The sequence below is a fragment of the Peromyscus eremicus genome, chromosome 8b (assembly GCF_949786415.1).
Source record: "Peromyscus eremicus chromosome 8b, PerEre_H2_v1, whole genome shotgun sequence".
Lineage (NCBI taxonomy): Eukaryota > Metazoa > Chordata > Mammalia > Rodentia > Cricetidae > Peromyscus > Peromyscus eremicus.
Genome location: NC_081424.1, coordinates 33,430,803 through 33,457,469, shown reverse-complemented (window position 1 = coordinate 33,457,469; position 26,667 = coordinate 33,430,803). Strand labels below are relative to the sequence as shown.

The 26,667-nt window shown below is 38.1% G+C and overlaps 1 protein-coding gene across 4 annotated transcripts in view; it reads right to left on the bottom strand.

The window, feature by feature from the left end:
* Positions 1 to 26,667, bottom strand: part of Eya4 (EYA transcriptional coactivator and phosphatase 4) — a 241,353-nt gene that overhangs the window by 95,467 nt on the left and 119,219 nt on the right. For all 4 annotated transcript variants that reach the window (XM_059272649.1, XM_059272652.1, XM_059272653.1 and 1 more), the window contains exon 3: positions 15,079 to 15,128. In XM_059272649.1, coding sequence (XP_059128632.1) covers positions 15,079 to 15,128 — 50 coding nt within the window. The remainder of the gene's footprint in view (positions 1 to 15,078; positions 15,129 to 26,667) is intronic.

Below are 26,667 nucleotides of genomic sequence, written 5' to 3'. Positions count from 1 at the left end.
CTAAACTTAGATCTTTTGGTGTCTAATTTTTTTTATTCCATAGTTTTCTAAAAGAGTCATAAGATAAAACAGGAAAACGTAAGTTGTGTTCTTCAGTATAATTTCAAAGCCAGATTGCACATATGAATAATTTCAGGTTGTTTTGATTTTTCACACAAAGAATTAGAACATATATCAATCCAGTAAGAAAAACTCCATCATTTAGTATAAAGGGCAGGTCTAAACTGAAATCAGTTAAAATGTAAACTGGAATGCACAACACCTATGTATCTAAAAGATGGCATTGTTAAAAAAGAACTAATATTACTTTGAATAACTATATTCCTAGCCTAGAATGCAATAGCACTCAAACTTCCCAAGGCATAATATCCACTCTGTTTTCCAGGGTTCTCCTAAATCAACATCTGATGTTTCATAAGAGGGCTGGCATGGTTTTCTAATTTGTATCTGGAGCAGCTAATTCTTTCTAATAATGGACTACTAATGTACTATGAGAAAATCACCACCACAAATCATACATCAATAGCATAATGTTTCATGCATAACATGTATTAGGTGTCTTTCATTCGAACAGGAAACATGCACTTTTTAAAATTAGCACATAAACTGATGGATTTCCCTGTGATATTTTCATCCATTGCACTTTGTACATATTCCAGGTGCTATTATTCCTCTCCTCTGTTTCTGATCCCCTTCCTCCCCATAGTCAGTTCCTATTTATTCCTCTTATATATATTCTTTAAATATATAAATATATACATACAAGTATGTATTTATATAAATATATAAATACTTATATTTTATTCTTTTTATATGTTTTCTTATATACATTCATGTTATAAAATTTTATATATATATATTATTTAATCTATATTTTGTACAGAAGAGAAAATAATTGATTTCCCCCATTCTTCTCTTATTGTTGTCTCCCTCTTGGTTTAGACATCTTCCTTGCCCCATATAGCCACTGCTTTCACTCTCATGCCATACATATGTACACACACATGTCTAAATCTGCACGCACATAGGAAAGAAAACATTGAAGTCCTTCAAATTGAGACATATAAGCAAACAAACATTAGAAGTAAAGCTGATAGATTACTGCCTTCTGGTGTGCAAATTCAGAAGCAGAAGCAGGCAATGTAGTAAAGAGGCAGACCACTTGATTACTATCGTGCAATGTGGAAACATACTTTGCAGCCCTTTCTGCTTAATGAGCTCTTCATGTGTCCTTAGTAAGTATTCAGTGTTCTCTCTCTCTCTCTCTCTCTCTCTCTCTCTCTCTCTCTCTCTCTCTCTCTCTCTCCTTTTTTACTACTTGTGTTGAAACTACGGAAGAACTTTAAAAGCTAACATCAAACAATTACATTCTCATCAAAATTGCTTTAAGCAACCTTCTCTAAAGTCATACGTGCACGCTGTCAAATATGTTTTTGTAATACGAAGGAAAAATGTCATTAACATTTTTATAAGTCAGGAAACTATCTTTAAAACCAGAAAGCACAAAAGGATTGTCATTTGATGGCGACTTTGTTTCATGTCAGAGTACAAATTCCTGCCAGAATTCAATGCTATAGAACTACTGACAGACTGATTCTCAGCAGATGTAGTCAATGCTGACAGAATTCTTCTGTGAATCATTTAGAAGTATTTTCACTGAAAACATATTCTTGATTTAAAACATAAGTGGCCTTCCCAGTTGTTTTTCCCTCTGCAGCTTGTATCAACCTGTCTTTAACTGTCTGACTTTGCTCCTTTTCACCACCACCCACCAACATCTTGAGCTAACCAGATAGCGAGTATGGTTCTCCCATTTTGAAAGGGGATAAAATATATTAAATGACTAGCTTACCAAAAGTAATTTCCTTCAGTTTGCCAGTGCTTCATTAGTAGTAATCTGTGCTTGTTTCAAATTAAACAGTTTATAAGCATAAAAGAAAGCTCTGACATAAAAATGTTGCAACTAACAAAGAGAACAAAAGCTAAGCATGTGTATATCATATACAAAATGTCTGTCTGAAAAGCAGGCTGATTCTTCTCTGATGCTGACCTGGTGAGAGCATTCTGTGTTATGGGCTCCAACTGAGGTAAGCTGGTCTAAGTGGGAAATGGCAAGGGCCAGACCACGGAGTGGTGTTGTACCTTACACTTTTATGTAATTCACTCTCATCCACAGGCTTTATGAGTCATCAACAATCTAAGTCCTTCTGCAGCTTACATCACTTAGCAAGCTTCTCTTCCACATGCATAATTCACCAGCTTCATTTAGGGCCAGTTTTTACTAACTTCAATTTTTTTTTCCTAACTTCAACTTTTTTTTTTCAAACAGTCACAATGAACTTTGTTTTAGAAACTGACCTTTCCCATTCTACAGAATGACCAGTTTATCAAAGAAAAAAGCCAACCTTTTCAGGGAAATTCTGGACTGTATTAATTCTGAATCTTCCCAAGGTTTTCAACCAACCTTCTGTACATGGCATGCATGTGAGGCGAGAGTTTATAGAAAAAGACTTTGAAATAAAAAACACATGTCAGACTTAAAGGGTCTAAACGTTATTACTGACAAAATAAACAGAAAAGCCAACTGGGTCAAAGAAACACAAAAATATGAAGGGGAAGAAAAGGAACAGCTGAAAAGCATCAGGAACCCTGGATAAGAAGAAACTGAGACCTATCTTCAGAGTTAGCTCAGTAGGCAAGGTTCAACCAACTGATAACAGCTTCAATTTGGCTGTGAAAATTCAATCTAATAAAAATTGACTGCATAAAATCTCATGTCCCATAAGAAAATGGGTAAGATTACTTGGAGAAAGTAAAAAATAAAAAACAAAATAATCAAAATACCTCTGGTTAATTGACTCAATACCTCCTACCGTACACATACAATTACTTTGTAGTTTCTAGCTTTCATGCATACAATTACTTTGTAGTTTCTAGCTTTCATGCCGGTTTGATCACCCTTAGGAACCGTACAGACACAAAGCAAGCATTGCTTTATCAGACTCCTGACTTGAAGAAAAGATTGATTTCTCATCCCATGTTTTTTATTCCAATTTAACGTCTTAGTTTAGCACAAAATGTTAAGTTTCTATGAGGGTGAATCTTCATTGTCAACTTGATTTGACTTTAGAGTCACCTAGGAGACACACCTCTGGATGTGAATTCTGGAAAAATGAGGTCGTTTCCAGGATAAGTTTAACAGAAGAGGGAAAGATCATCTTGGATGTAAGTGACACCATCCTATGTGCTGGGGTCCTGGACTGAAATAAAAGGGAGAATGTGAGCTGAGCACCAGCCTCCGTCTCTCTTTTTCTCCTGACTCAGGACACAATACAACCAGCCATAGCATGCTCAGGCCACTATGCTCTCTCTACCCATGATCGATCACATTTTCAAACAATGAGCTGAAATAAAACCTTTCTCCCTGAGTTGCTTCTTATTGGCTATTTGGTCACATATCAATAAATAAAGGTTATACTTGATTGTTTAATTAAGTGGCCCCTCAATTTATGACTACAGGGGAAAAGCTAGACCATGAATATAATGTAAAATGTGTGGAGGATTTACCTTATAAACAAGTAAAAGAAGTCAGTTCCAGGGTTGGGGAGATGGCTTAGACTTTTTGGTTTCCCAGCAACCCATAAAGAAATATCTGGGTTTGTTGATTCATTTATGTAAGCCCAGTGCAGGGAGGCAGAGACAGGTGGATCCACAGCCTTGCTTGCCAGCCACTCTAGCCAACAGAGCAAGCACTGGGGTCAGTGGGACACTTTGTTTCAGAACCTAAGGTGGTGAAGTGATTAAGGGGGCTCATCCACACACCAAACTCTGGTCTCCAATGTCTGGCCTTCATAATTGCACCTAGGGTCCATCACACACACCCACATACACACGCATGCACACACACATGCACACACACACACACACACACACACACACACACACACACACACACCCCAGTTCTAAAGATTCTCCCACCCTGTTCAGTGCAGTCTACTGGCAAACAATAAATTAAGAGGTTGTCAATTGTTTGAAAAGCCAACTACTTCCAATATTCCTCAAAGATCATTAATTTCCATTTTATAAATAAAGTAAAAAACTTTTCCATGAAGTAAAAATCAACTAAACTGGAACACCAAGAGCGAAAATATGCTAGATAAATAGATTTTTTAAAAAGGTTCTGAAAGATTGAAATTTTCTTCTCCCAAGGTCAGGGAAAGATACCGCACTAGGGTCTGGAAGGAATGGCCTGTCTAGGCTCCACCCACGTTCAAGTGCTGTTACTGGGACACTGACCTTGAGGTCTGTTTCTGGGGTATTGATGAGCTCTGCTTTGCAGCCAGTGCTCAGGAGGTGTCCTTGTTGCAGTGTCAGGTGTCTGGAGGAGCCATGACTCAGTTAACTGTCAGAGGCCATAGAGGAGGAGAATGCTTTTTAGAGCAGCAAGGTGAGCTGACTCATCCTGGGTCCTCCTCAGGGTGCCTTCACTGGCTGAATTTTCTTGTGTTCACCAAAAATATTTCTAATCCAGAAACACTTGAACTCTGTGTCCTCTTATCTCCTCTGACCTGTGCCCACAGTGTTTGGGCAGTAATGGGCAGACATACACAACATGGTTGACCCCGATTCCTTTGTTTGAAGTACTATTTCCCACAGTGTGCTGTTCTGAAGATAGATGTGCAGGGCTCTATCACAAATATCATCCAAAGAAGATGGAAAAGAGGAGAAGGAAATAGAAACTGATCCATTGTTGCATTTTTCTCTAAGAATGCATGCTAAGGCCATGAACTTCAATGACACCAACCCTAACATTGCATCACTTCTGTTAATGAAGTATGCTTCACTAAAGGAATTAGGGCTGTAAATTGGAGTGAGCTAGACTATCAAGTGACCCTGTTGAAAACTTAGAGGTCATTTTCCAGTTTGATCTTGTTTGCCTCTAACACTGAATGTTCATTAGTTACTATGTGCATAATGACATACCCTAGATAGAATTGTGTAGGAAAATCCATAACAGCTCTCCCCATCCTGTAAACATTCATGCCAGCTGCTTATTCTGTCCTTATGATAATTGCAAGAGATGAGATCCCTACTATGTGCCAGCTACTGTGCTAGGTTACAGAATTAACCAAATAGCCAAAACAAAATTAAAAACAACCAAATGAGCTAGATAGACCTTGGAGTTCTTTCTGTTAGTGGACAAAACAAATTATTCTACAACCCTGAGTTTTCCATGACCTTTGAGGAATGATCACTAGCATGCAATGAATTTTGTATGTTGCATTTTAAGAAAAATCTAGTTAATAGTGGCTTATCTTGCCTAGAAATAATTATCAAATGTAATGATTCTAACTCAATGCAATTTTTACTGGGGGAATCAGAATGACAGACACTCATTGGAATCATCGCACTGAACTAAGGTGCATCAGTGTCTCTGTGGGACTCCCAAGGTGCACACAGCGTTTATAGTGTGAATGCCCAAATATCCTATGATCCACACTTTGCATTCTTTCATTTATGTTTCACTGTTCTTCGGTCTCCTCTTTGCTCCGAGGCTGTCCCTTGTCAGCACGATCTCTTTAGTCTGGTAGGAAGAACACTGAAGTTCCCATATTTCTTTCTACAATTGAGTTGTATCCGTCCACTTAGAGTATAGACTTACCCATGCACCCTCAATGACACTGGAAGGAAACCAGGCCCCTAACTATGTCATCAGGCTTTTGTCTTTCTCTCCAGTCCTCAGAGATGTGTGGGTGAGGTTTGTTAGGTAAGTTTGCCAAGTGTGTGGTGGAGTCTTGGAAATTAATTACCATTAAAATGAAAGCATTAAAACTAAAAGGGTATGTACATTAGTCTTCCCAACAATTGTCAGATTGACTATCATCTCAATAAGAATCTACATCTTAAGGAAAACTCTCGCTTAATTCTAGTTACAAGAATTTTAAGACCATAGAGACAGTTATTTGGCACAGTAAGCATATTCAAAGACATCAGGTAACAGATGAGAGAAATTTCTAAACACAGGAACAGAGCCTCCGTTCACCCACTGGCTTATTGAAAAACAAATGGAAACATGGCAGGTCGCTAAGACAACTGAAATATGATGAGTACATGGTGAAATAATGAGCAACATCTCTGAATCTTTAGAAAGCAAATTTTTGGAATTGTTACTAAACCCTCCTCTATTTCACGCAGAGACTTTAAGAGCGTTAGTATTTAGAAAGCTGAAGCATTGTGGAAGGAACTTGAAGACTTCCATGCAGAAGAGAGCTCTGGTGTTGGAGGGTATGGCTGATGTGGCAGAGGGCTGTCCTGCTGTGGAACAACCTCATCTTATAGAACTTGGTAGTTGAAGTGTTCCTGAGAGACAGTATTAACAATTAGTCAAGAAAAAATTATCTGCAACTCATTTATTAAATTTCAAAATCCTGGAAAGACAAGAAATGGGTCATTGTAGATTGTTGCTATTTGCTATTTTAAACACTGGGCTCATAAGGTACCAGCCATGCTATCCTCCCCGCCTGCTATGTGCCTAGAGCTTTCTGAATAGACCAGTAGCCAGCATAGCATATACTCAGAGATGCTTGCCAGTGTGTCTAGTTCAACCATCCCCCTTTCCTAGCTCCAGCAACTTATTTAGGAGGCTTCTACTGACCAGTCTATGCCCTGGCCTACCTCCAAAGAGATGGACTTCCTTAGGCTTTCAGGTCTTTCATTTTTTCATCATCTTCAAGTTTTCTTTAACTATCATCCAGTCTAAAAACACAGCTTATTCCCTTTAATGCATCCAATCCTCTTTTTATTTTCCATGTATTGCCTTCAGGCACTCCCCATCATCACATGCACTCATTCTGTACAATAAAGGTTCTAAATGCCTTTAGACACACAATATACAGTAACATCAGGGCATGAATAAACATTCCTAGAGCTGAGCTGCTAAAATCAGATCCCCTGTTCCTCTCCACTTGTCCTAACATGAAGTACGAAACCAACATCTTCCATGCTCTATTTTTGAACATAGAACTTCTGTGCTGAAGATGCCCAGGTTCAGAATTACCACAAGGATGCATGAACCTTGAGCTGGAGAGATGGCTCGGAGATTAAAAGCATTCATTGCTCTTCCAGAGGATCTGAGTTCAGCTCTCAACAACCAGGTCCAGCAACTCACAACTCCCTGTAGCTTAAGCTCCCTGTGATCTGATGTCCTCATTTGGCCTGTATAGGTATCATCCCACACACAGCACACAAGAACACACACGTGTGAATTCGAACATATATGACAGGCACACTTACATGTAAATAAATAACAAAATAAATCTTTTTAAAAAAAGAACGTATGAGTCCCAATAATTTCTAAGTAGAGAAGCACCGTACTGGGCTCAGTTTGTGCTTGGAAAGACTTACCATCCCATCCAGCTCAGTTATCCCTGTGAGAAAAAGTGGAACCCTTTTCTAGCTCCTGAGATTCTTTGTATAAAAGCCACCAGGGACAGGGCTGGGGGACCAGCTCACGGGTACTGTGCTTGTATTTAGCATGTAGGAGGTTAGAACTGATTCCCAGGATTAAAACATAAACAAGGCACTAGACAAATGCTACTCTCTGGGGTATAGTACTCAGACCAAATGAAAGCAAAGCAGCTGACAGGCTCCAGAAACACTGTCGCATAAGATTTCTGAGGTGCTCAGTTTACTTCAGGAAAGGGCGACCAGAAACATAGCCGTTGTTGCAATTCATCACTAATAACATGTGGGACAGTCAGGCATTTTCTCATTGCTGGAGAACAATGCAAGCTGTCAGGATGAAGTGGTCAGAGATCTCCCTCTTTCGGCACGCCTATTTCAGGCCAAATTGACCGTTTCATGCCATATATATTTTTTCCTTAAGACAAAAGAAATAAATATTCAGTGTAGAAAATTTAGAAAACATGCTTAAACCATGAGAAAAAGTAGTGCCCAATGCCTTTCCCAAATAAGCACAATTAGCTAAGTTTCTCTCAATCTTTTAAGCAAGTCTTGGAGCTGGTGTCCCTGCCTCTGAGTATCTGGGCCACAAGCATAAATTTAATCATGTTATTACCTGACTAGAAACCCATTGGTGACCTTGCCATGGACTGTGAGAAGGCTTGCCATGACTTTAAATTTTGGTTGTATTGTGTCAAACACCAGGAGTTTCTGAGGGTTCGTTACAAAAATAATAATAATAATAATAATAATAATAATAATAATAATAATAATAAAAAATAATAATAATCCAAACCTGGATAATAATTTTGACAAAATTATCTTCAGAAAGGGAAGCAATTTAAACCAGAGTCCAAAGTGTGTTAATCAGACAATCTAGCAACTAGATTAATTACAGAAAATGAAGAGAGTGAATTACATTCACAGTTTTTTGAAAGCAGGAGACTGGTCTATTGCACAATATCCAGTCACTTTTGGTGGATTCAGGAAATCTGATGGGAAAGTTCACCAAAAAAAAAAGATGGATGGAGCAAGTAGCTCCTGCATTTATGTTTGGCTGCTGGGTCACATAAAGATGTGTCTTGAGCAATTTTGACTCTGTATAGCTCAGTTCACAGATGTCTGTCATATGAAATAAGTCTCCATCCCAATAAAATGAATGACCAACCATAGAGTTATATCTAATAACAAAACCCCTGCAATTTTAGCTTCCTTCATATAAGCTGGGGGACATAAAGTGAAGGATGTAGGGGTGGTAGGTGTTTGAGAAATAGGCGATAGTATATTCCAGGAGGGGAGGGAGTTGGGTCTATCATATACATGGTGGGTTATAGGCTTCAAGTTGTGACTTCTAAAATCCACGTTTATGATTTGTGATGCTGCCTTCCTGATAGCATTCCATTTCCTTAGAAAATAACAGATGAAGGAAAAGAAGCTCTAAAGTCTGGGAGACTAACTGGGAAAACTTCCTAAAACCAGGATCAGTGTCATGCCAGCCTCCTCCTTACACTCCAGATAGTCAGAGGCAATGGGGCAGCTAAGAGAGCATGGTGACGGACAGGAGATGAGCAGAAGGAAATACTCCTGGTCCCCCATTTTCTGACTGAGCCAGCCCATTCTTCTCAAGGACTAAGAATTTACACTTATATGCTTGCTTAGAAAACAGAACCCAGAATAAACTTAATGCTAATGGCTCCTTTCTCCTTAAACTGTCTCATATTTGCAGCATTAACCAGTGAGTGCTAATAAACAAATGCAAACAAAATCCAAGCAGCTATACTATCTGTGTAATTTACCTAGTTTCTAACCTCCTCTGCAGTTTCGTCATCAAATCAGGAGCAGCTGTTCAGCCTTATACAAGGTATCTTTCCACCCGAGTCTCTGCAAAGGAAATTGTGCTGCATCTGATGAGCTGTGCCTAGATCTCTGATTAGAGAATATGCACAAGAAGGTTTAAAAACAAATTAAAAACAAACAAAAAGAAGACCAACACTTAAGCATAAAACCTAGGCGTCTGAGAACTAGGAAGCAATGATATGTATGTAAGTGAGATACTGAGAGTAGAGTTTGAGCTGTAGACAACCCCTCTCCTTCCATGGGTTGGAATAAGACATCAATCTTACTGCACACAAATGAATCATCCAGGACGCCATGAGAAATGAAGCGTAGTACTCACCTACCCATTTAATCTTGGAAGACCCTCTCGGGGAGGGTTCAATTTAAAAGGAAGGTAACAATACACAGCTAGTCCTATACACTGCTGACTAGTGAAAATAAATCACCAGACGCTTCCAATGAAACGGCAGAAATGACTGATGATGATTTACTTGATAAAATGCATAAAAGTCTGAGTTTTGAAGCTTATTTAAATCTCCAATTAAGACTGATACCAGGGATTTAATAGACATTTTTCTAAGAAATCTTCTCAGTTTGCTCCCATGACCAAAGGTCAAGATACGCTAACTATTGTGGGTACAATGACCCACACGACAGAACACAGCATTCGTCCTCATTCTGGCTCCAGCTGCATCCACACCTGTAGGAATCTGTCAACACAGTCCAGAAAAGGCAAAATGAATTAGAAACCCTCCAGCGATTGCCAGCCAAAATAATGAAGAGAATGGAGAGGAATCCACATGAGGTCAGACTTTGAAATGAGACAAAACATTCCCCAGATAGGGAGAAAGGGATTAAGCTGTATTATGACTTGAGTTAACTAAACCACAAGGGAATTAACCCAGTCTTAGGATCTCTTTTCTGTCCATCAGTCATCCATCATTTTCCAGAGGAAGCTTGCCTTATAACTTGAGAGAAGTGGCTTAAATAAGTAGGAGGAGTGTACTACTTTGGGTTTTAATTAGCGATTTTTCTCAATTCTCAAAAACATCATGCCTTAATAATGTAACAGTGTGCTGGAAATGGTTTCCTGATTGCTTGGGCTCCGAAGCTGCATTGTGTTGCTGACAGAAACAGGTTACAGCAACTACAGTCTCAAGTTTTCAAGATGTGAGCAAATGCAACCTGTCGATAATGCATTTAGATACATACTGGAGACAAAGTATTGTGCTAGGTGGAAGGGGACAAGACACCCCAAAACCAAGTTCTCAGCACAAAGGAGACTTATTTACCACAGAGCAACAAAGAACAGGAAATAAGAGAAAAAGACAGGAGATAGAGGAAGAGGGAGAAGAGAAAAGGAATAAGGGAGAGGAGGAAGGAATGTTTGCCCAGAGGGACAAAAGACTGCTTCTGAATCAAGAGGAGACAGAAAGACAAGGCCAATAGGCAAATGGCAGTTTATAAAGGGAAAAACGGGGAACCCTTGTGTTATGATGAGGTGTTTAATTTTGATTGGGCATGTTAATTAAGTGAGCCAAAATGGGGCTTTTGATTGCTGGACTTCAATACTTTGACAGCTGGACCTTAGTAGTCAGCCTTGTGGGGAGGAAGTGGCCAAATAAGAGAATAGATCTCGGTGGTTAACTTAGCAAGATAGAAGGAAGCGGGCAAGGGCAAGGCCTGATAGAGTCATGTTTGCCTACTAGGCTCGCTAAAGCCCCTCCAAGATGGACCTCAGATTTGCCAGGGTAAAATCCTTTGCAGGATTTCATGAAAATGAAAAGGCCCTGAGGTTTCCCTCCTGTGAAAACAGAATAGCAATTAATTTTTAGACAGAAGATTATATCCAGTAAAGATTTAAGGCTTCTGGAAGTACTGAAATAATTATTTTACTAGCAGAAAGGAAAGAAAAAAAAAAGGATGTGTAGAACTTAATGCCTTAACTGCTGTAACATTGCTAGACAATAACAGTTTATATAAGAGGAATTAAGTACTTTCAAAAGTGTATGGTCGTTGAATAAATAAACATGTTGAAGCTTCTGAAACACTAGCGATTAAACTGAAAGGAATTCCAGCACATCTTTAAGGTTGGCTGTCCGTTTTCCCTTTCTCCTGACAGTCGCAAAGTTAGCAGAGGTTGGGTCATGAAGACAGAGCACAAAGCCTGGTAAGAGTTAAGTTTCTATAACACAAACGATTTCTTTAACATATGAGTGGGAATGAATTGATTCTCACTGTTACCCAGAGGACTCTGGCCCCTTCTTTGACTCACTACAAATATTCTCTCATCTCAGCTCCTCTATAACATAATATTAATAATACTTCTTTGATCCCTATTCGTGGAGTTTCGACATGGGGCTGTGGTCTGGTTGAGACCAGGCTGCCATAGAAAGGCAGCTGACATTCTTCCTGCAGGTCTTTTGACAGCCCAGTTTCACCAAAATTTATATTTCCACCATCCCTTAAGTAACAGAACAATCATACAATCATTGGACACAATTGCATGGTTTCAATTATATTTCCTCCTATGTCTCTGACTACATCTTGGCAAAAAAAAAAAAAAAAAAATCTGTGAGTCAGAGTCTCAAAATAGAAAGGGCAAAGAGGGTCAGAGCAGAGGATCAAAAAAGAAATCCATCAGCTATGTCAGGGCTTGCTTGAACATGGTGGCCCCCTAAGACATTTGTAACAAACACAATTAAATAATGAGCTAAATTATTTCCTTCCCTGCACCAGGAATAAAGGGGAATGGAAGTTGGAGACTTTGATTTTTGTTATTAGTGTTTTGGGTTTTTTTTAAGATACTCAGTTGAGGGTAGACCTACACAACTGAAATCATGGTGACTGTAGGGGAAAACCACTTTAAAAATAATGTTTCAGCTTGTTTTAAGATGATCTATCCATCAGGAAGCGTAATCCTAGAGTAAGGTAAAACATGAGAAAGAAAATTTAGGTTCTCTTTTCCATGCACCCAATTTAAGGCTATCATTATGATATAAGAATAAAGGCAAAAGAACAATGTATTATGGACATGGTGAGCAATATAGACAGAAGCAAGGCAGAAACAGATATTCAAGCAATGCACTTTTTTTCTATGAAACACACACTCCCCTTTTCCATCTGACATCAAGTTGATGATTTTAGGAGTCAGCAAGTGTAGCTGATATCTGGCTCTTAGGATACACAAATCACCCTGCTTCCAAGTTTCCTTCACTTGGCACTGCATGCATTTTTAAATTCTCTTTCCCCCAATCTACCAGTTACATCTGCAGCCAAAGCATTTCTTCCCCAAAGAGGAGTTAAGGCCAAGCAAGACAAAGAATTTGCTGATACACATAGATCACTCCAAGAACGCCCCTGACAAGCCTCCACACCCAATTTAATTACTTCCCCACTGTAAAAACACTTCCCATCTGCATCTATTCTAATCATTCCAAACCCAAAATAAACATTCTGTAAAGCTAGCTAAACACATGAGTGACATTTGCTGTGGGCTCTAAGTGGGGCAGCACTTTGTCAGGCAGTGTTTTCCCCCGTGGACATTTTATGCTGATGCATTGTTCCATATGGAGTTCAATTCTTTTAGATTTCTTCAGAATGCTATTGCAAAAGCCCAGGCTCTAAAACTGAAGCTGAAAAAATATTTCCCCCTCTCTGTCAGTGCCCGGTTGCTGTGTTATCTTAGTGCCGGTTTGCCCATCCCCAGACCTACGACGTCAAGCAAAGCTGATGATGACCGGAAGGCAGAGGTCAGTCAGGAGAAACGTCAGCCGGTCACTAAACGTCTGGCACCCCTGAGCTGAAAGTGTCTGTAGGTTGTCCTGACAGCCTTTGCACCATGGGTAAGATTTGTTTCTTTTATTCGTTTTCAGTCCTTTAAAGCTTTAGCGTGCTTAGAGACTGATTTCCCTGTTTACCCATTTTATAGGGAATTGTGAGAAATAGTTAACCTATGGCAAATGACTGTGAATTAGAAAGAACCCACACACTTTTCAATTTATAGCGATATATAATATTAAATAATAGGACGTATTTTAAACAATCCTTAAAAACAGCCATTATTCATCTTAAAAGCAAAATTACATCTTTTGTGCTTTTTAAATTTTTTTGTGATGATGGGGTCAAACCTAGAGCCCTCAGCCTGTTGTAGAAGTCTTCCATCACTTAGCTACACACCTACCTTAAAATAAAATGTTTATGGGGACACAGGCAAGGATTCCATATAGAAACTAGAAATGGATGATTCAGTTCTAGGAGTAAGATCATTAAACTTTGGTTTGTCTGTTTCTTTTCCAGCTCAGTGATACAATTTGTAACCAAGATTAAATTGTTGCTATAGTTTTCTTATCACTTAAAATGTATTTAGGGATAGTGCTGTGTGTCAAAAAATCCTGAATAGGATTAAATGTAAAATATTTGACATGAAATGTTCATATTAAGGAAAAATCTATTGCTATTTTCCAATTAGCTCCCTTCCACACATTGTTAACAAAATTATCTAATCATTTATATAATTCTTGAAAAATAAATCATAGATATATTAGTTATAGAAGCAGTGAAATTATTAGGAAGGAACAAGGTCTGGAGACTTCTCTTCTCTCCATCCATTCTAGATTATTCTGCTTTTTAGGCAAAATGTTGAATGAGCTATCAATTTTGTAAGGCCCTAATACATAAAAATTATTCGATCTTATTTTGACAACTAATTATGAAGAGAAAATAACAGATGTCAATAATTCTGTATCATTTTATATACCCATAATTCATCTAAAGGAAAAGAAAAAGAGTACATAATCATTTAATATATAGAAGAATCAATTACAGGAATATCATACCATACAAGAATTCTTTGAATAGTAAATATATGGCTCATGTTGTACATTGACTTTTCAAAAGGAAAGCATGGTAGCCTTAGCAGGTTAATGAGATCTGTATTGTTTTGGTGTACTGGGAAAAATCACTATATTCATCCTATGCAGGAAAAAGTCATAGCATACCAGTACCCATGTCATAATAAGCAGTATCTTAATGACATAGAGTAGGTCATATCATTAATATGTTAAGGACGTGTGCTTTTTATTGTTTATTTTATTGTGGTATTCATAATACTTTTACTTGTCTATTTAAAATTGAGCCCTGGGTTTTGAAAAGAAAGCACTGGTAATGTCCAGGCCTAGAACAAATCTGCTGGGCAAATGGCCCAACCACAAACAACTGAATATTGTTAAAGTCCTGTTTGAAGGACTTGGCTATTTAATTCATCTTTTCTACCAGTTCTCCCAAACAACAAACAGAATTTCATTGATTTTGAGATTTTTAACTTGTTAGTATTCTGAAAAATGTAGTCACATTTCATTAGAAAGAAAAATATAGGGTTTATAGGGTTTAACAAACAACAGATTCCATGATTATTCAGTACCAATTCCAGATATATGTACTTGTAAGAGAGAGTTAGAATGAAAAATTAAGGTTTGCAAAATAATATCTATGGAAAAATTTTAAGTATTTCTGGAGAAGCTTGTATTATTTTTGAAGCTGACTTCAATCAGTCTCTTTTAGAAATTAATTTTGTGATTAATAATGCCCTTGCTAGATATGCCTACACACACACACACACACACACAGACAGACAGACAGACACACACACACACACACACACACACTGAAAAAATTCTCAATATTTCAAATCTCCTTTATAACAAGCATAGAATACAATAAATACATGGTTTTCCAAAACTGCACTTTTTCTTAACGAAGTATTGACTTTTATTACTGTACCTGGAATTCTGGGGTTCTGAAACATCGGATTCTGGGCACGTTTTCTTTACCTGTAGAAAAAGAGCACTAGTTATTCGCCTATGAAAATACAACTTCCTCACTCAGGGTCACACGCTCTTTAAATACAAAGTGGCTTGGCTCTGCTCACCAACATCTCTGTCAAATACTCTCTACATTTTATAGCCATAGCGGGCAGTACTAGATACCGCGTTTCATTATTGTCACAGGAACAGCTGCCAAATATAGTTCCCTGGGCCCCATCACTATGCAAATGTTTGGTAAAATAGCGGGGGACCCGCCGAACTGGGAACAAAGAAACCAAAGAACAAGTTTCCCTGTTAGGAACTAGGAAGTCACACTGTCCTCAGTCCACTGAGAATGTGGCTCCAGTGGACACGGCTTCTGTCTTCCACTCAGGCCCACAACAATAAATAGTGTTCGTGAAATCATTCCTATGTTAATTTTCCATCGTCTCCATCCTGACTGAGCACTTTATACACTCCCAGCAGGTCAATTAAGTTTCAACATTGCCCACAGACTTTTCACACACCTTTGCAGTTAGTACCAGGCACAAAGTCCGGATCCACTTGAGGGTTTTAACCCACAATATAGGTAAGGAATGAAAACAGCATTTGCTCCTGGAGGAGGTATGCATTTTACTTTCTAAAGGAAGGCTAAACACAAATCCATTGTCTTTCCCATTTAACTTCAAGTACAGAGACTTGTCTGATTTGTATCAGTTTATGTGGGAATGGCTTTTGAGACACAGTCTTATGGAAACTAAGACGGCTTAGAGCTTGCTATATACCTGAGTATAACCTTGAACTTTTTATCCCCCCTGCCTCTACCAGCTAAACACTGGGATTGCAGGTGTGTGCTACCATACCTAGCTTGATTATTGTGGTCTTATAAGAATGTTGTATATGTAGCAGATTCTTTGAAAATCCTTCAGTTCATATTAGGAATGTAGAATATACCCTTCCATGTCACATATTATGGATGTACATATTATGGAGGTCTATCTGTGCAACTTACAGGATCAAGGGGGATTTAACTTCAAATATGTAACCTGGAGGGGGAAAAAAAGAATGTCTATTCAATACAAAACATGCCTACATTTCAAATTTTTAGGCTACGGTACTGATTTCCAGCTCACACTATAATTCCGTCCTCCTCTGCTGACTCAGAAGAATGCTTTAAAAGCAAACACTCAAATCCCTATACTTTCAAACATCTGTGACGACTTTTGCTTCATTTCTCAGCCTAGATGTGTTTGTTATCTGGGAAACCACTCATTTCATTGATCACAATATCCTCTGTTTTACTTTCTCTGTATGAAAATAACACTGACTAGCAGAGACATTGTCATCCTTTCCTCTTAGGTGACTGCAGCACTGGAAGGTCGAGGGGTGAAGAAATATTTTTAAAAGTAATTAAGAATAGAGGAGAGTGAGCTAGACGAGACAGTGCTGGAGAGCTCATCTGGGTAGAGATGATGAGGGAAAGCTAGGAAGCAGACCAACCCAGCTACCATCCAGACCCAGAACCAGGGCTACGAGTTGGCTGACCCCAACATCCACTGAATCTATGAACTGTTGGAGTGTGTGAAGGGGATGAAACCTATAGATCCAAAACAGCAGGATCTTTACGACACAGGACAATAGGATATTCAAGTGGAACCCCAGTGAGAGTCCATTGTAGGTGATGTAGCAGAAACAAGAGGCCTTGAGCCAGACCAATGACTCCTGGTAATGAATACTTGCAAACAAAGATGAACAGACTGTAGGATAAGCTGTGTATCTCAAGGGGCCACACCACAGCTTCCACAGCTAGATGACGACGACGACGACGATGATGATGATGATGATGATGATTCTTCTCCTCCTCCTTCTTCTTCCTTAATTTTTGTTTTGTTTCTTTGTCTTTGTTTTGTTTTTTCGGTTTTTGTTTTAAATTTGGTTTTGACTGTGGGGGGGGGAGGTTGAAAGGACAGAGGCTGGACGTGAGGGGATAAGGAAAAAAGTAGGATCGGAATACATGATGTGAAATCCACAAAGAATCATTTTTTTTTTTAAAAAAAAAAAGAAGAAGAAGAAAGAAGAGAAAATACACATAGAGAGAAAGGAAAAAGAATACTTTTCCAGGGCTGTGTGACACTGGGTTTGGAACTGTCCACTGAAGCCTGGGCTCACAGTGGGTATGTAAGTAAAGACAATTCTCTCCCTTTCCAAGAATGTATTGTTAGGATTCTGCCACTCCTCCACCTGCATGACCACATACACACAGTTCAGTGGCTATGATTACGTAATGCGGGTGGTGTTACTACGCAATCTGCGCATGCGTGGTATAGCTCTGTAAGCCCACATGTGCATGTGCAGGGGAATCCTCAAAAAGCCGGTCACAGGCTCCTCCCCTCTCTTCTGCTCTCTCCTCCTCCCCACTCTGCACTGTCTTCCACAGGCCTGGTCACTCCCTTCTGTCCCTTCCTCCCCTCCTCCTAATAAAGCTCTGAGACTGGGTTTTGTGGTGCCTTGTCACCTTTCTCGTATGGTAACAGCGCTGCTTATTTAAAACAAACACGTATCAGTAACCGATAGATCAGCAGGGAGAGTTAGGGCCCATGAGCCCTGTTCCCATCCTTAACTGATGACAGAGCTGATCTTATACAGGCCCAGGGAACATAGCTCCAGCTGTCTAATGCCTAGAAGATGACATTTTTCAGCCTTTCTCCCTATTTGAAGAGGGTGGGTGAAGGTGATGGTGGAGGAGAGATAAGAAAGGGGGGGATTAGAGTCATCACAACACATATATATGTATGAGGTTAAAGAACACATCGGATTAATGAAATTGTTTTTTAAAACACAAATGATTGCTTAATTTAGTTCCTAAAAACGAAATGAGAATTTAAGCTCATACAACTTATTATAAAGTCTTTGATAGGCTTATTGTCCAAGAAATTAAGAACTGAACAAAAGGATCTTATGAAACAGATTTCTTATCCCACTGATATTTTTCCTCATGATTCATCACCTGAGCCTGTAAAGAGCTACAGGATGAACGTACAGAAATCATCCCACAGTGAATGCCACTTTCCTCACAACTATGACTTTGAGACTGACTGAAGAAGCACCAGAACAAAGCAGTGGGGACACGCCCTCCCAATCAAAGCAGAATACAACAGTAGAGACACACCCTCCCAATCAAACCAGAATACAACAGTAGAGACACACCCTCCCAATCAAACCAGAACACAACAGTAGAGACACACCCTCCCAATCAAACCAGAACACAACAATAGAGACACAACCTCCCAATCAAACCAGAATACAACAGTAGAGACACACCCTCCCAATCAAGAGGCAGACAACAAGCTTCCTAAAACTTGTGCACAGACAGAGGCAGACAACAAGCTTCCTAAAACTTGTGCACAGACCTTTTTCAGGCTTATCACTTACACTGAAAAGAAGGAACTTGTTATTCTTTAGCTATTGTTAGAGCATATTTCCACCTCGGTGGTTATAATACTGTACCCAGTTTGCTCATGGCCAGATGAGGAAAGAACAGTCTTTAGGATGTGTAGGCACTGTATAAGAATTCAGCAAATGCATGGTAGGGATGCAGGGAGCAAACGAACTCTGCCAAAAGGAGATAAAAAAAAAAAAGAAGCTAATGGACTGGTCTCTGAATTGAGCATGAGAAGCTGTAAGCCAGAGTGACTCTGTCTGCTTAAGGGTAAGTATTTTACTAACATGGAGTTTGTCATCAAAGCACATGACAATGTCCCTACACCAGGTAAAGAACTTAGACATTTGTCTTTGGGCAGTGCAGACAGTTGAGTTCTAAGATGAATGTGGAATGGAGATGGCCTAGATGGTGGGTGGAAAGAGGCAGAATGAATGCTGAAGGGCAGAAGGGAGCCTTCCAAAATGGCAGATGGTCTAAGTGAGTGCACAAAGGCTGTTGACCTTGTCAACACTATACCCCCAGCATCGAGTAGGTGCTTGTTCATTCAGTGAGTCAGCAGCTTGGCAGAGAGGATAGTGAAGACCCAAGCTGAAATCGGAGCTGAGGGGGAAATGAAAGGACATTTTTGTATAGACATTTCTGAACAAAACTGACTGAATATTGCAATTGACTGAAGTACTAGCTGAAAAGTTTCAATCCCCCGGAAGTGAGTAACACTGCCAATGTAATAAGCCAGAGCAGGCCAAATTAATAAATCCAGGTTTAATCTGAACAGAGCAAAACACCTCGCAGGTGACTCTCCAGCAGGCAGAAGAGGAATCACAGAGCACATGGCAGATACGGTGACCAGGTCTTAAGTAAGTAGCATGTAGGTTTGGTCTTGAGCAGCCCCAGGGAGGGGCTGACTCTTGGCCAGCTTTCTTAGGGGTGGGGTCTGGGGAGAGAGAGAGGTGAGGCTTCCACCTAAACATTCCAGACTCCTTGAGTATAGGGACACCGGTTCAAGTCTGTACTTCCTGTGGGCATGGGATGATGTGGAGAGAAGGGAGTCAGGTGGAGCTTCCAACTAAGCATTCCAGAGTCCTTGGGTATATGGTGCCTGCAGGGCTTCCACCTAGACACCAATATGATCTGATAACTCTCTCTGTCCTTGAGAAACTACAGCTATTCCAAAGTCCAAGACCCTTTCTCTTTTATGATGACTTCTAATTTTTATTTGTTTATTTATTCATTTATTTTCTTCTGTAGTGTCAGAATCTGTAACCTGGGGCACGTGAGGCAAGTTTTCTACCACTAAGCTATACACAACCTCTATCTTATTTTTTTTTAAGATTTATTTATGTATACAGTGCTCTGCTTGCATACCAGAAGAGGGCACCAGATCTCATTACAGATGATTGTGAGCCACCATGCGGTTGCTGGGAACTCAACTCAGGACCTTTGGAAGAGCAGCCAATGCTCTTAACCTCTGAGCCATCTCTCCAGCCCTTATTTCTTAATTAATAGAGAAAAGTTAAATGGAACTTAGATAGTCTCTAAGCTTACTATGTTCCTTGATGGCAATTAGACACCAATTGCACAATTCACCTGCTTTGGGCTCACTCTTCTACTTGAATAGCACCTGCTGAGTCACATGTGTTATGGAAGTGAGCATGTTCTTACAGAATGCACCACCCCTGTCTCCAGTATAATTCCAAGTGACTTTGAATTTGTTTAAAACAATGTGGAAACAGGCAGGGCCAGAAATAAGGCTGAAGTTCATAGTCATAATTTAAATGCAAATCCTTGTTTTCATAGGCTATCCAAGAGTTCAAAGCCAGCATGGGCTACATATATAGTGACAGTCTTGTTCCAAAAAGCAATTGAATAGACAATCAATGAAAGGAAAATAAAGAGAGGAAGATAGATATATTAATAAATGGCTACCTAGCTAGATGATAGATAGAAGATAGATAGATAGATAGATAGATAGATAGATAGATAGATAGATAGATAGATAGAAGATAGATGATTGAAGATAGGTAGAAAAGGAAGGAGAAAAAAATGAAGAAGAAAATTTTAAAAAATCTGAGTTTTAAATCAGTTAAACAACTTGCCCAAATCCCAGCACTTGCATTAACTGGCCAGGAATTAGAAGTAAAAACTATACATCAAGCTTTTCCTCTCCTATGCTGTAGTTGCAAGCAGTTGTTTTTTTAATTGTCCTTCTCTTCTTCCTTCCTTCCTTCCTTCCTTCCTTTCTTCCTTCCTTCCTTCCTTCCTTCCTTTTTTTCTTTAAGAGGTATGGTTGAAATAAAAAAGTGCACATATTTAATGTACAAAATTTGATGAGTCTATGATAAGAATATACTTGTGGTGTCATCATCATAATCTACTATAAAGATACCAATCACCTCCAAAAATCTCTTCTCATCCTACTTCTTTGTTCCTACTTCTTTGTGTGTTTAGGGTAAGAACACATGAGATCTACTCTTAGGAAGTCCTTAGATGAGACATGTAGTAGACTGTTGTTAGCTGTAGACACTACACTGTACAGCATTTCTGAGGACTTACTCATCTTACCTAACGAAAAGTTCACACTCTTGACTCACAAACTCCTTGCATTAAAATTAAAGTCCCATGGATCACTTTCCAAGGAAGAGCATCCTTGTTGCTTCCTATCATACATCGATTTCTAAACACATCTTTTAAATTAGTCTATGGAAATAACTGATTTTGTGGTAATAATGGGCTTACAACATTTAAATTCAAGATAAGTAAAAGGAAAAGGGTCTCAAAAAATTACCCAGGTGCCTCTAGTATCCACCCTACTTGCTAGCACCACTGCCCCACTAATTACAGCCAAAGTCTGATGTCAAAAGCAACTTACTCTCTGAAATATCAGAGATTTCACATAGCAAGCCATTAGCAAAAGCCTGAGAAATGCCAGCTACTCTCCATCCACAGAGATGCACAAGATCCAAACAGCTCAGCAGAGTGGCCAGCAAAGATACACAGCCTTGGCTGCTGGGTACTTAGAACTCACATCACGACTGGATTAAATGAATCCATTCTCTGCATAAAAAAAAATTGGACTTCAAAATCCAAGTTTTGAAAAAAGAAAGTAAAATACCACGATATCCTTCATGTTGGAAAAATGGGATGATTTCTTTGAATATACTAGGTTTGATAACTCATTTTTCCTTTTCATCTACTTTTATTACATAGCCACGAGAAATTTTAAAATACATTTGCATCAGTTTTCAACTGAGTAGCCTTGACCTAGACCAGCAAAAGTCTGTCTGCATGGCTCATGTAATCTATGAGAAGAGATGTTTGGGGAACTTACTAATGATAAACAGAGGAAACAGTGTCAGCAGGGGCAAGAACTCAGAAGAAAACAAAGAAAAATAATTGGAAGGAGAAAGCCAGCCCAGTTTTAGCCTTATTTTAGTTGGACACTCACCATTTACAAACTCATTTTTCTATTTCAAATACAATTTATTGTTTAAAACTGTTAGGCTTCGTTAACACGAGTAAGTAAGAATAATGTAAAATAAGTTGTATAGAATATGAGATTTGGTATAACAAATAGTGATTATTATCAATATATAGAAAATATAATTTCTAGAATATTTTCTATTATGACAAGCATTTTGAAGTCTAAAAATCAACCTAAATATTTTTCTGACATTTTCTAACCAATAGGTGCTTTGAGAAGTTCACAATCTCTTGAGAAAAAAACAGAAGTAACTCCTAAGTAAGTGCATAAATAAGAACAAACTTTATTTTGATTCCACCAATAGTCTTTTCAAAATGCTGGAATCAATTATCGCAGTTATTTCCTACTTTATCTTGCTGTTTCCAGTTCCTGAAATATTAACAATAACACATAATCCAAGGGAAAAAAGAAAGTGATATTTTGGAAAGATCAATTTTCAAATTTCAGCATTTTCAAGTAAACCTATTTCATTTCATAATTTCCTCTACAGAGAAAAAGATCAATTCTGAAACTGTAAATTTCAGACAAAATTATCAAAAGTGAAAGTTTCTCAATACAAGAGACAAGCTATTATTTGTGTTTTATGGATGGCATGTGAGATAGTATTTATTCACTGACATGTGTAGGGTGTATAACCCAAATTAAATTTGTGTGTACTGTTATTTAAGAACACACACATACATACACACACACACATACACACACAGTGGAGGGGTGTGGGTGGGCGAGAATTTGTTCTAAATCTATCAAATGTAGACTGTTGTACACAAAACATTCTGTAAAAAAGGAAAATAAAATAGAAATTACTGTCAACAATAATTTAAACTCGTTAGGTTTGCTTCCATTTAAAATATGGATGTTCTAAGTGTGAATCTGACTGAACAATTGATACTGTAAAGAACACTGTAAAGCAAAAATACTTTATAAAGTGTGTTTTATGACTGAATTGAATAAAATTATTAAAGATTAGCCTAGTATAGCAGAATAGCACTTAATTCTAGTTCATTATGTTCTGAAATAGTGAAAATTATACATCTTTAAGCAACAATGATTATGTGACTTTTCATATTTCCTAATACAAAGTTGATCATATTTAAATTTTAAGAGAGATAATGGTATTTAAAAGTATTTTCAAATAATTATTCCATCTTACCCTAAGGGTTTAATCATGTTCTCATTTAAGAGTCTAAATCAAAGGACCTTACTTTTAATTGATTTTCTTTAGAAAACTGATAACCAACTGTCAGAGTTTGAAGAGCTTCCTTGATCTCCAATTCACAGAATTCAGTAAATACGAGTTAAAATATGTTCTTTATATTTGGCCTCAAAAAGTACTTATAACAAAATAAAATATAAATACAGATGTAACATTTTAAGTCCAAATACATAATTTTACAATATAGGTGTGTGTCAAAAGACAATCTAAAATTTACTTAAATCTATGTGCATTCCTAAATATAATACTTACATTTATACAGTTAATATCAACCTATAATTAAACACATGTACACATTGTAAAGTGATAGCCCATGAGCATTTGTGTATCAAAACAGATAATTTAATTTATCACGGGAAGTTCATCATACAACTGGTGAACCACTAGATCTGTGTCTGCAGGGAAGTGTAGTCTCAACTAACGAACCTGAAGCATCTCAGCATTTCTTCACAAGCTCTACTTGATATTTTAAAAGAAATGTTCACTTCTTTGGTCTTGAGTAACTCAAAACACAGAACACAAATGTTTCCATAAAGAGCTTTGAAAAGTTTGTTTTAAAATTCGCAGACATTTCAGAGGCTTTCTATGGCAAATAGAATGCCACTTTGTCAATTGGTAGTCACCACAACTAGAAATAGACTCTGTGAAAATCTAATTATGATATATAACATAAAGCGATTTTAATGAGGCATCTTTTTTTCTATACGCAAATCTCAGAGCCCTAAAAGGCATACATCACTGAAATCTGTTTCATAGAGCTCAGAAGCTTTCTTCCCTCCCTGGTCTATCCAATTTCAACGTGAGGGACCAGTTCCTACCCATCTGCACTACAAGTCAGTTTGTAAATTACCACTCATTTATTGTAACAGTAAATGATCTCTAGTGCATTATTGGGTATCTTCATCTACTCAGTCAAAGACAAGCTGACATAATTCACATTAAGTACTATATCAAAAATAAAAATGAATATTCTAAGTTCAACATCAACAAAATAAGCATTAAGATTAAAAACAGTAGTGTTACATGTACATCTGTGTGCATACTACACGCTGCACTTACATGTGTGCCCATATACATATGAATACACATTCACACATGCAGGTATACCCCCCTACACACACACACACACACACACACACACACACACACACACACACACACACGAAAAGAAGAAAATACAGTATACACATATGCAGGTACACTACACTACACTACACAGAGAGAGGGAGGGAGAGAGAAAGAGAGAGAGAAGAGAAGAGAAGAGAAGACAAGACAAAACCAAACCAAAAACAGTGGCAGAAGAATGTTAAAGAGTGGAAATTGTTTCTCTCCTTCAGTATTCACTTCTGGTGCTCAGTGCAGGGGGCTTGGCTTGGGGAGACAGGTTAGACAAAATCACACACTGGGGAGAAATTATGTTTAAGTGGAAAAAACCCTATAGTCTATAACTCACGATCAACTACCACCAACAAAGTCACGTTCCAGAGTTTTAGAGTTTGTTGCAAGGCTTCATATGTTTGAAAACAACTTATACAACAGCACAGGACAATAAAGCATAATTATTTATGTACTGTACATCAGCATGGAACCAGATGTCAAACCCCATCAACCTTTAAAGTTCTACTTACATCTATTTTCTCCTTGGCTATACCATATAGTTTTTTTCCCCTGTCATCTGCCAGAAATACCACATGCTCTAAGCATTATTTAGAAATATTTCAACCCCTCCCAATGGTACATTGTTTCATTATCATCCAGCAGGGCAAAAGTAACTCTGTACTTAAAATGCCACAAAAGGAACCAAGAGATGCCTTAACATATTGTATTGCTGCTCAGGGGAAAGCACCCCTCTCCCCCCAACACACACCCCCCCACACTCCCAGTTTGGAAATAAGACCAGGTCATTCATTTTTAGCAGTATGCATAAATACTGCAGGTAAGTGGTTTTATATAGATTCATTTTTGCTTAAAATTATGTACAATAAATATCAAAGCCATGTCTCGTCATGTTTCCTGTCTTCTTTTAAAGCTCTTATTGACTTTTACTCATTTTTTAAAAGTCCCCTGTGTCATGAGAAAGGCACAATATATTATAACAAAAAAATCAAATGAGATATTCTGTCTGAACTGTGAAGTGCTCTGTAATGAACACATTACAAATCTGGTTGAATCTGCTGAAACTAAACTAAGATTGCTTATTTTACTGAGCATGTCACAAGAAAGCAGGGAAGAATAATCCCACCACTTTTGCCTATCAGTAACTTTATTGGTAGGCTTTCCTCTCTGCAGAAGTGAAAACATGATTTTTCAAGACTCGTGTTTTAACACAATCTCAAGAATTCATCTACAACCCCTAAGTAGAGAAAACTCGGTAATGCTTGGCAACTTCTTCTACCCCACAACGCCCTTTTCAAGTTATTGGAATGTGATGGCCACAAGTTTAAGAAAAACCCTCCCATTTAGCATGACCTGCCAAGCACAACAGGACCCCAGACAACCCAGTCCTCTACCATTTAACAAAGTCAGCTCATCTTAGTCATGAAGCTTCAAAAGAATTTGGTCACAGGCACCGATAAGATATCACATTTTAAAGTGTAAATATCAATCACCACGTAAAATGCTCTAGTGCACCTAACATCCCTTGCCTATTATGTGTAACTGATAACTGGTCTTCCCAGTTTGAACAACTCACTGGAGATCTGGTTCCTACAGGGGAATAACAACAGCATTGAATCCACATGCAAATATTTCTGAAATGTTTCTCTCTCTTTCTCTCTCTCTCTCTCTCTCTCTCTCTCTCTCTCTCTCTCTCTCTCTCTCGCTTCTCTCTCTTGCTCTCTTGCTCTCTCTCTCTGGCTCTCTCGCTCTCTCCAATTCCCACTTGTGTGCTTGTGTGGATTTTGGAAAACTACATTTTCAAATCATATGTTTAAAAGCCCTCTTAATGCACAAATATAAACATCATTACTCCGAAGGCAACTGGGAAATCCTTTAACACTTAAAACAAGTTGGCACAATGCAAACAAAAACTTAACGGCAATATTCAATTGTATATTTATAAAGTTACCTATATACAATGCAAGTATTGATTGTACAACATATTGATTTAAAAGTATATAAATACATAAAGACTCCTGTATTTTTACATTTCTTGTTCTTGATCTATTAAAATAGCTATTTTAAAAAAGAAATAATTTTAAACTGTTGGTATTATGTTCCCATTTAAATTTACACTACACAAAAAGTATGTGCTTACAGTATGATAAATTTTAATCTATTTTTTGCAACATTATGCAACGTTTTAAATTTATGGAATCTGTTCTAAGGTAATTTTTCATCAAATGTTTCTTGTATGGCAATTGTTATAAAAAGCTTATAAATCACCTTTTCTCCCGAGGTCCTAATCTAAAAATGAAATTCTTCATTG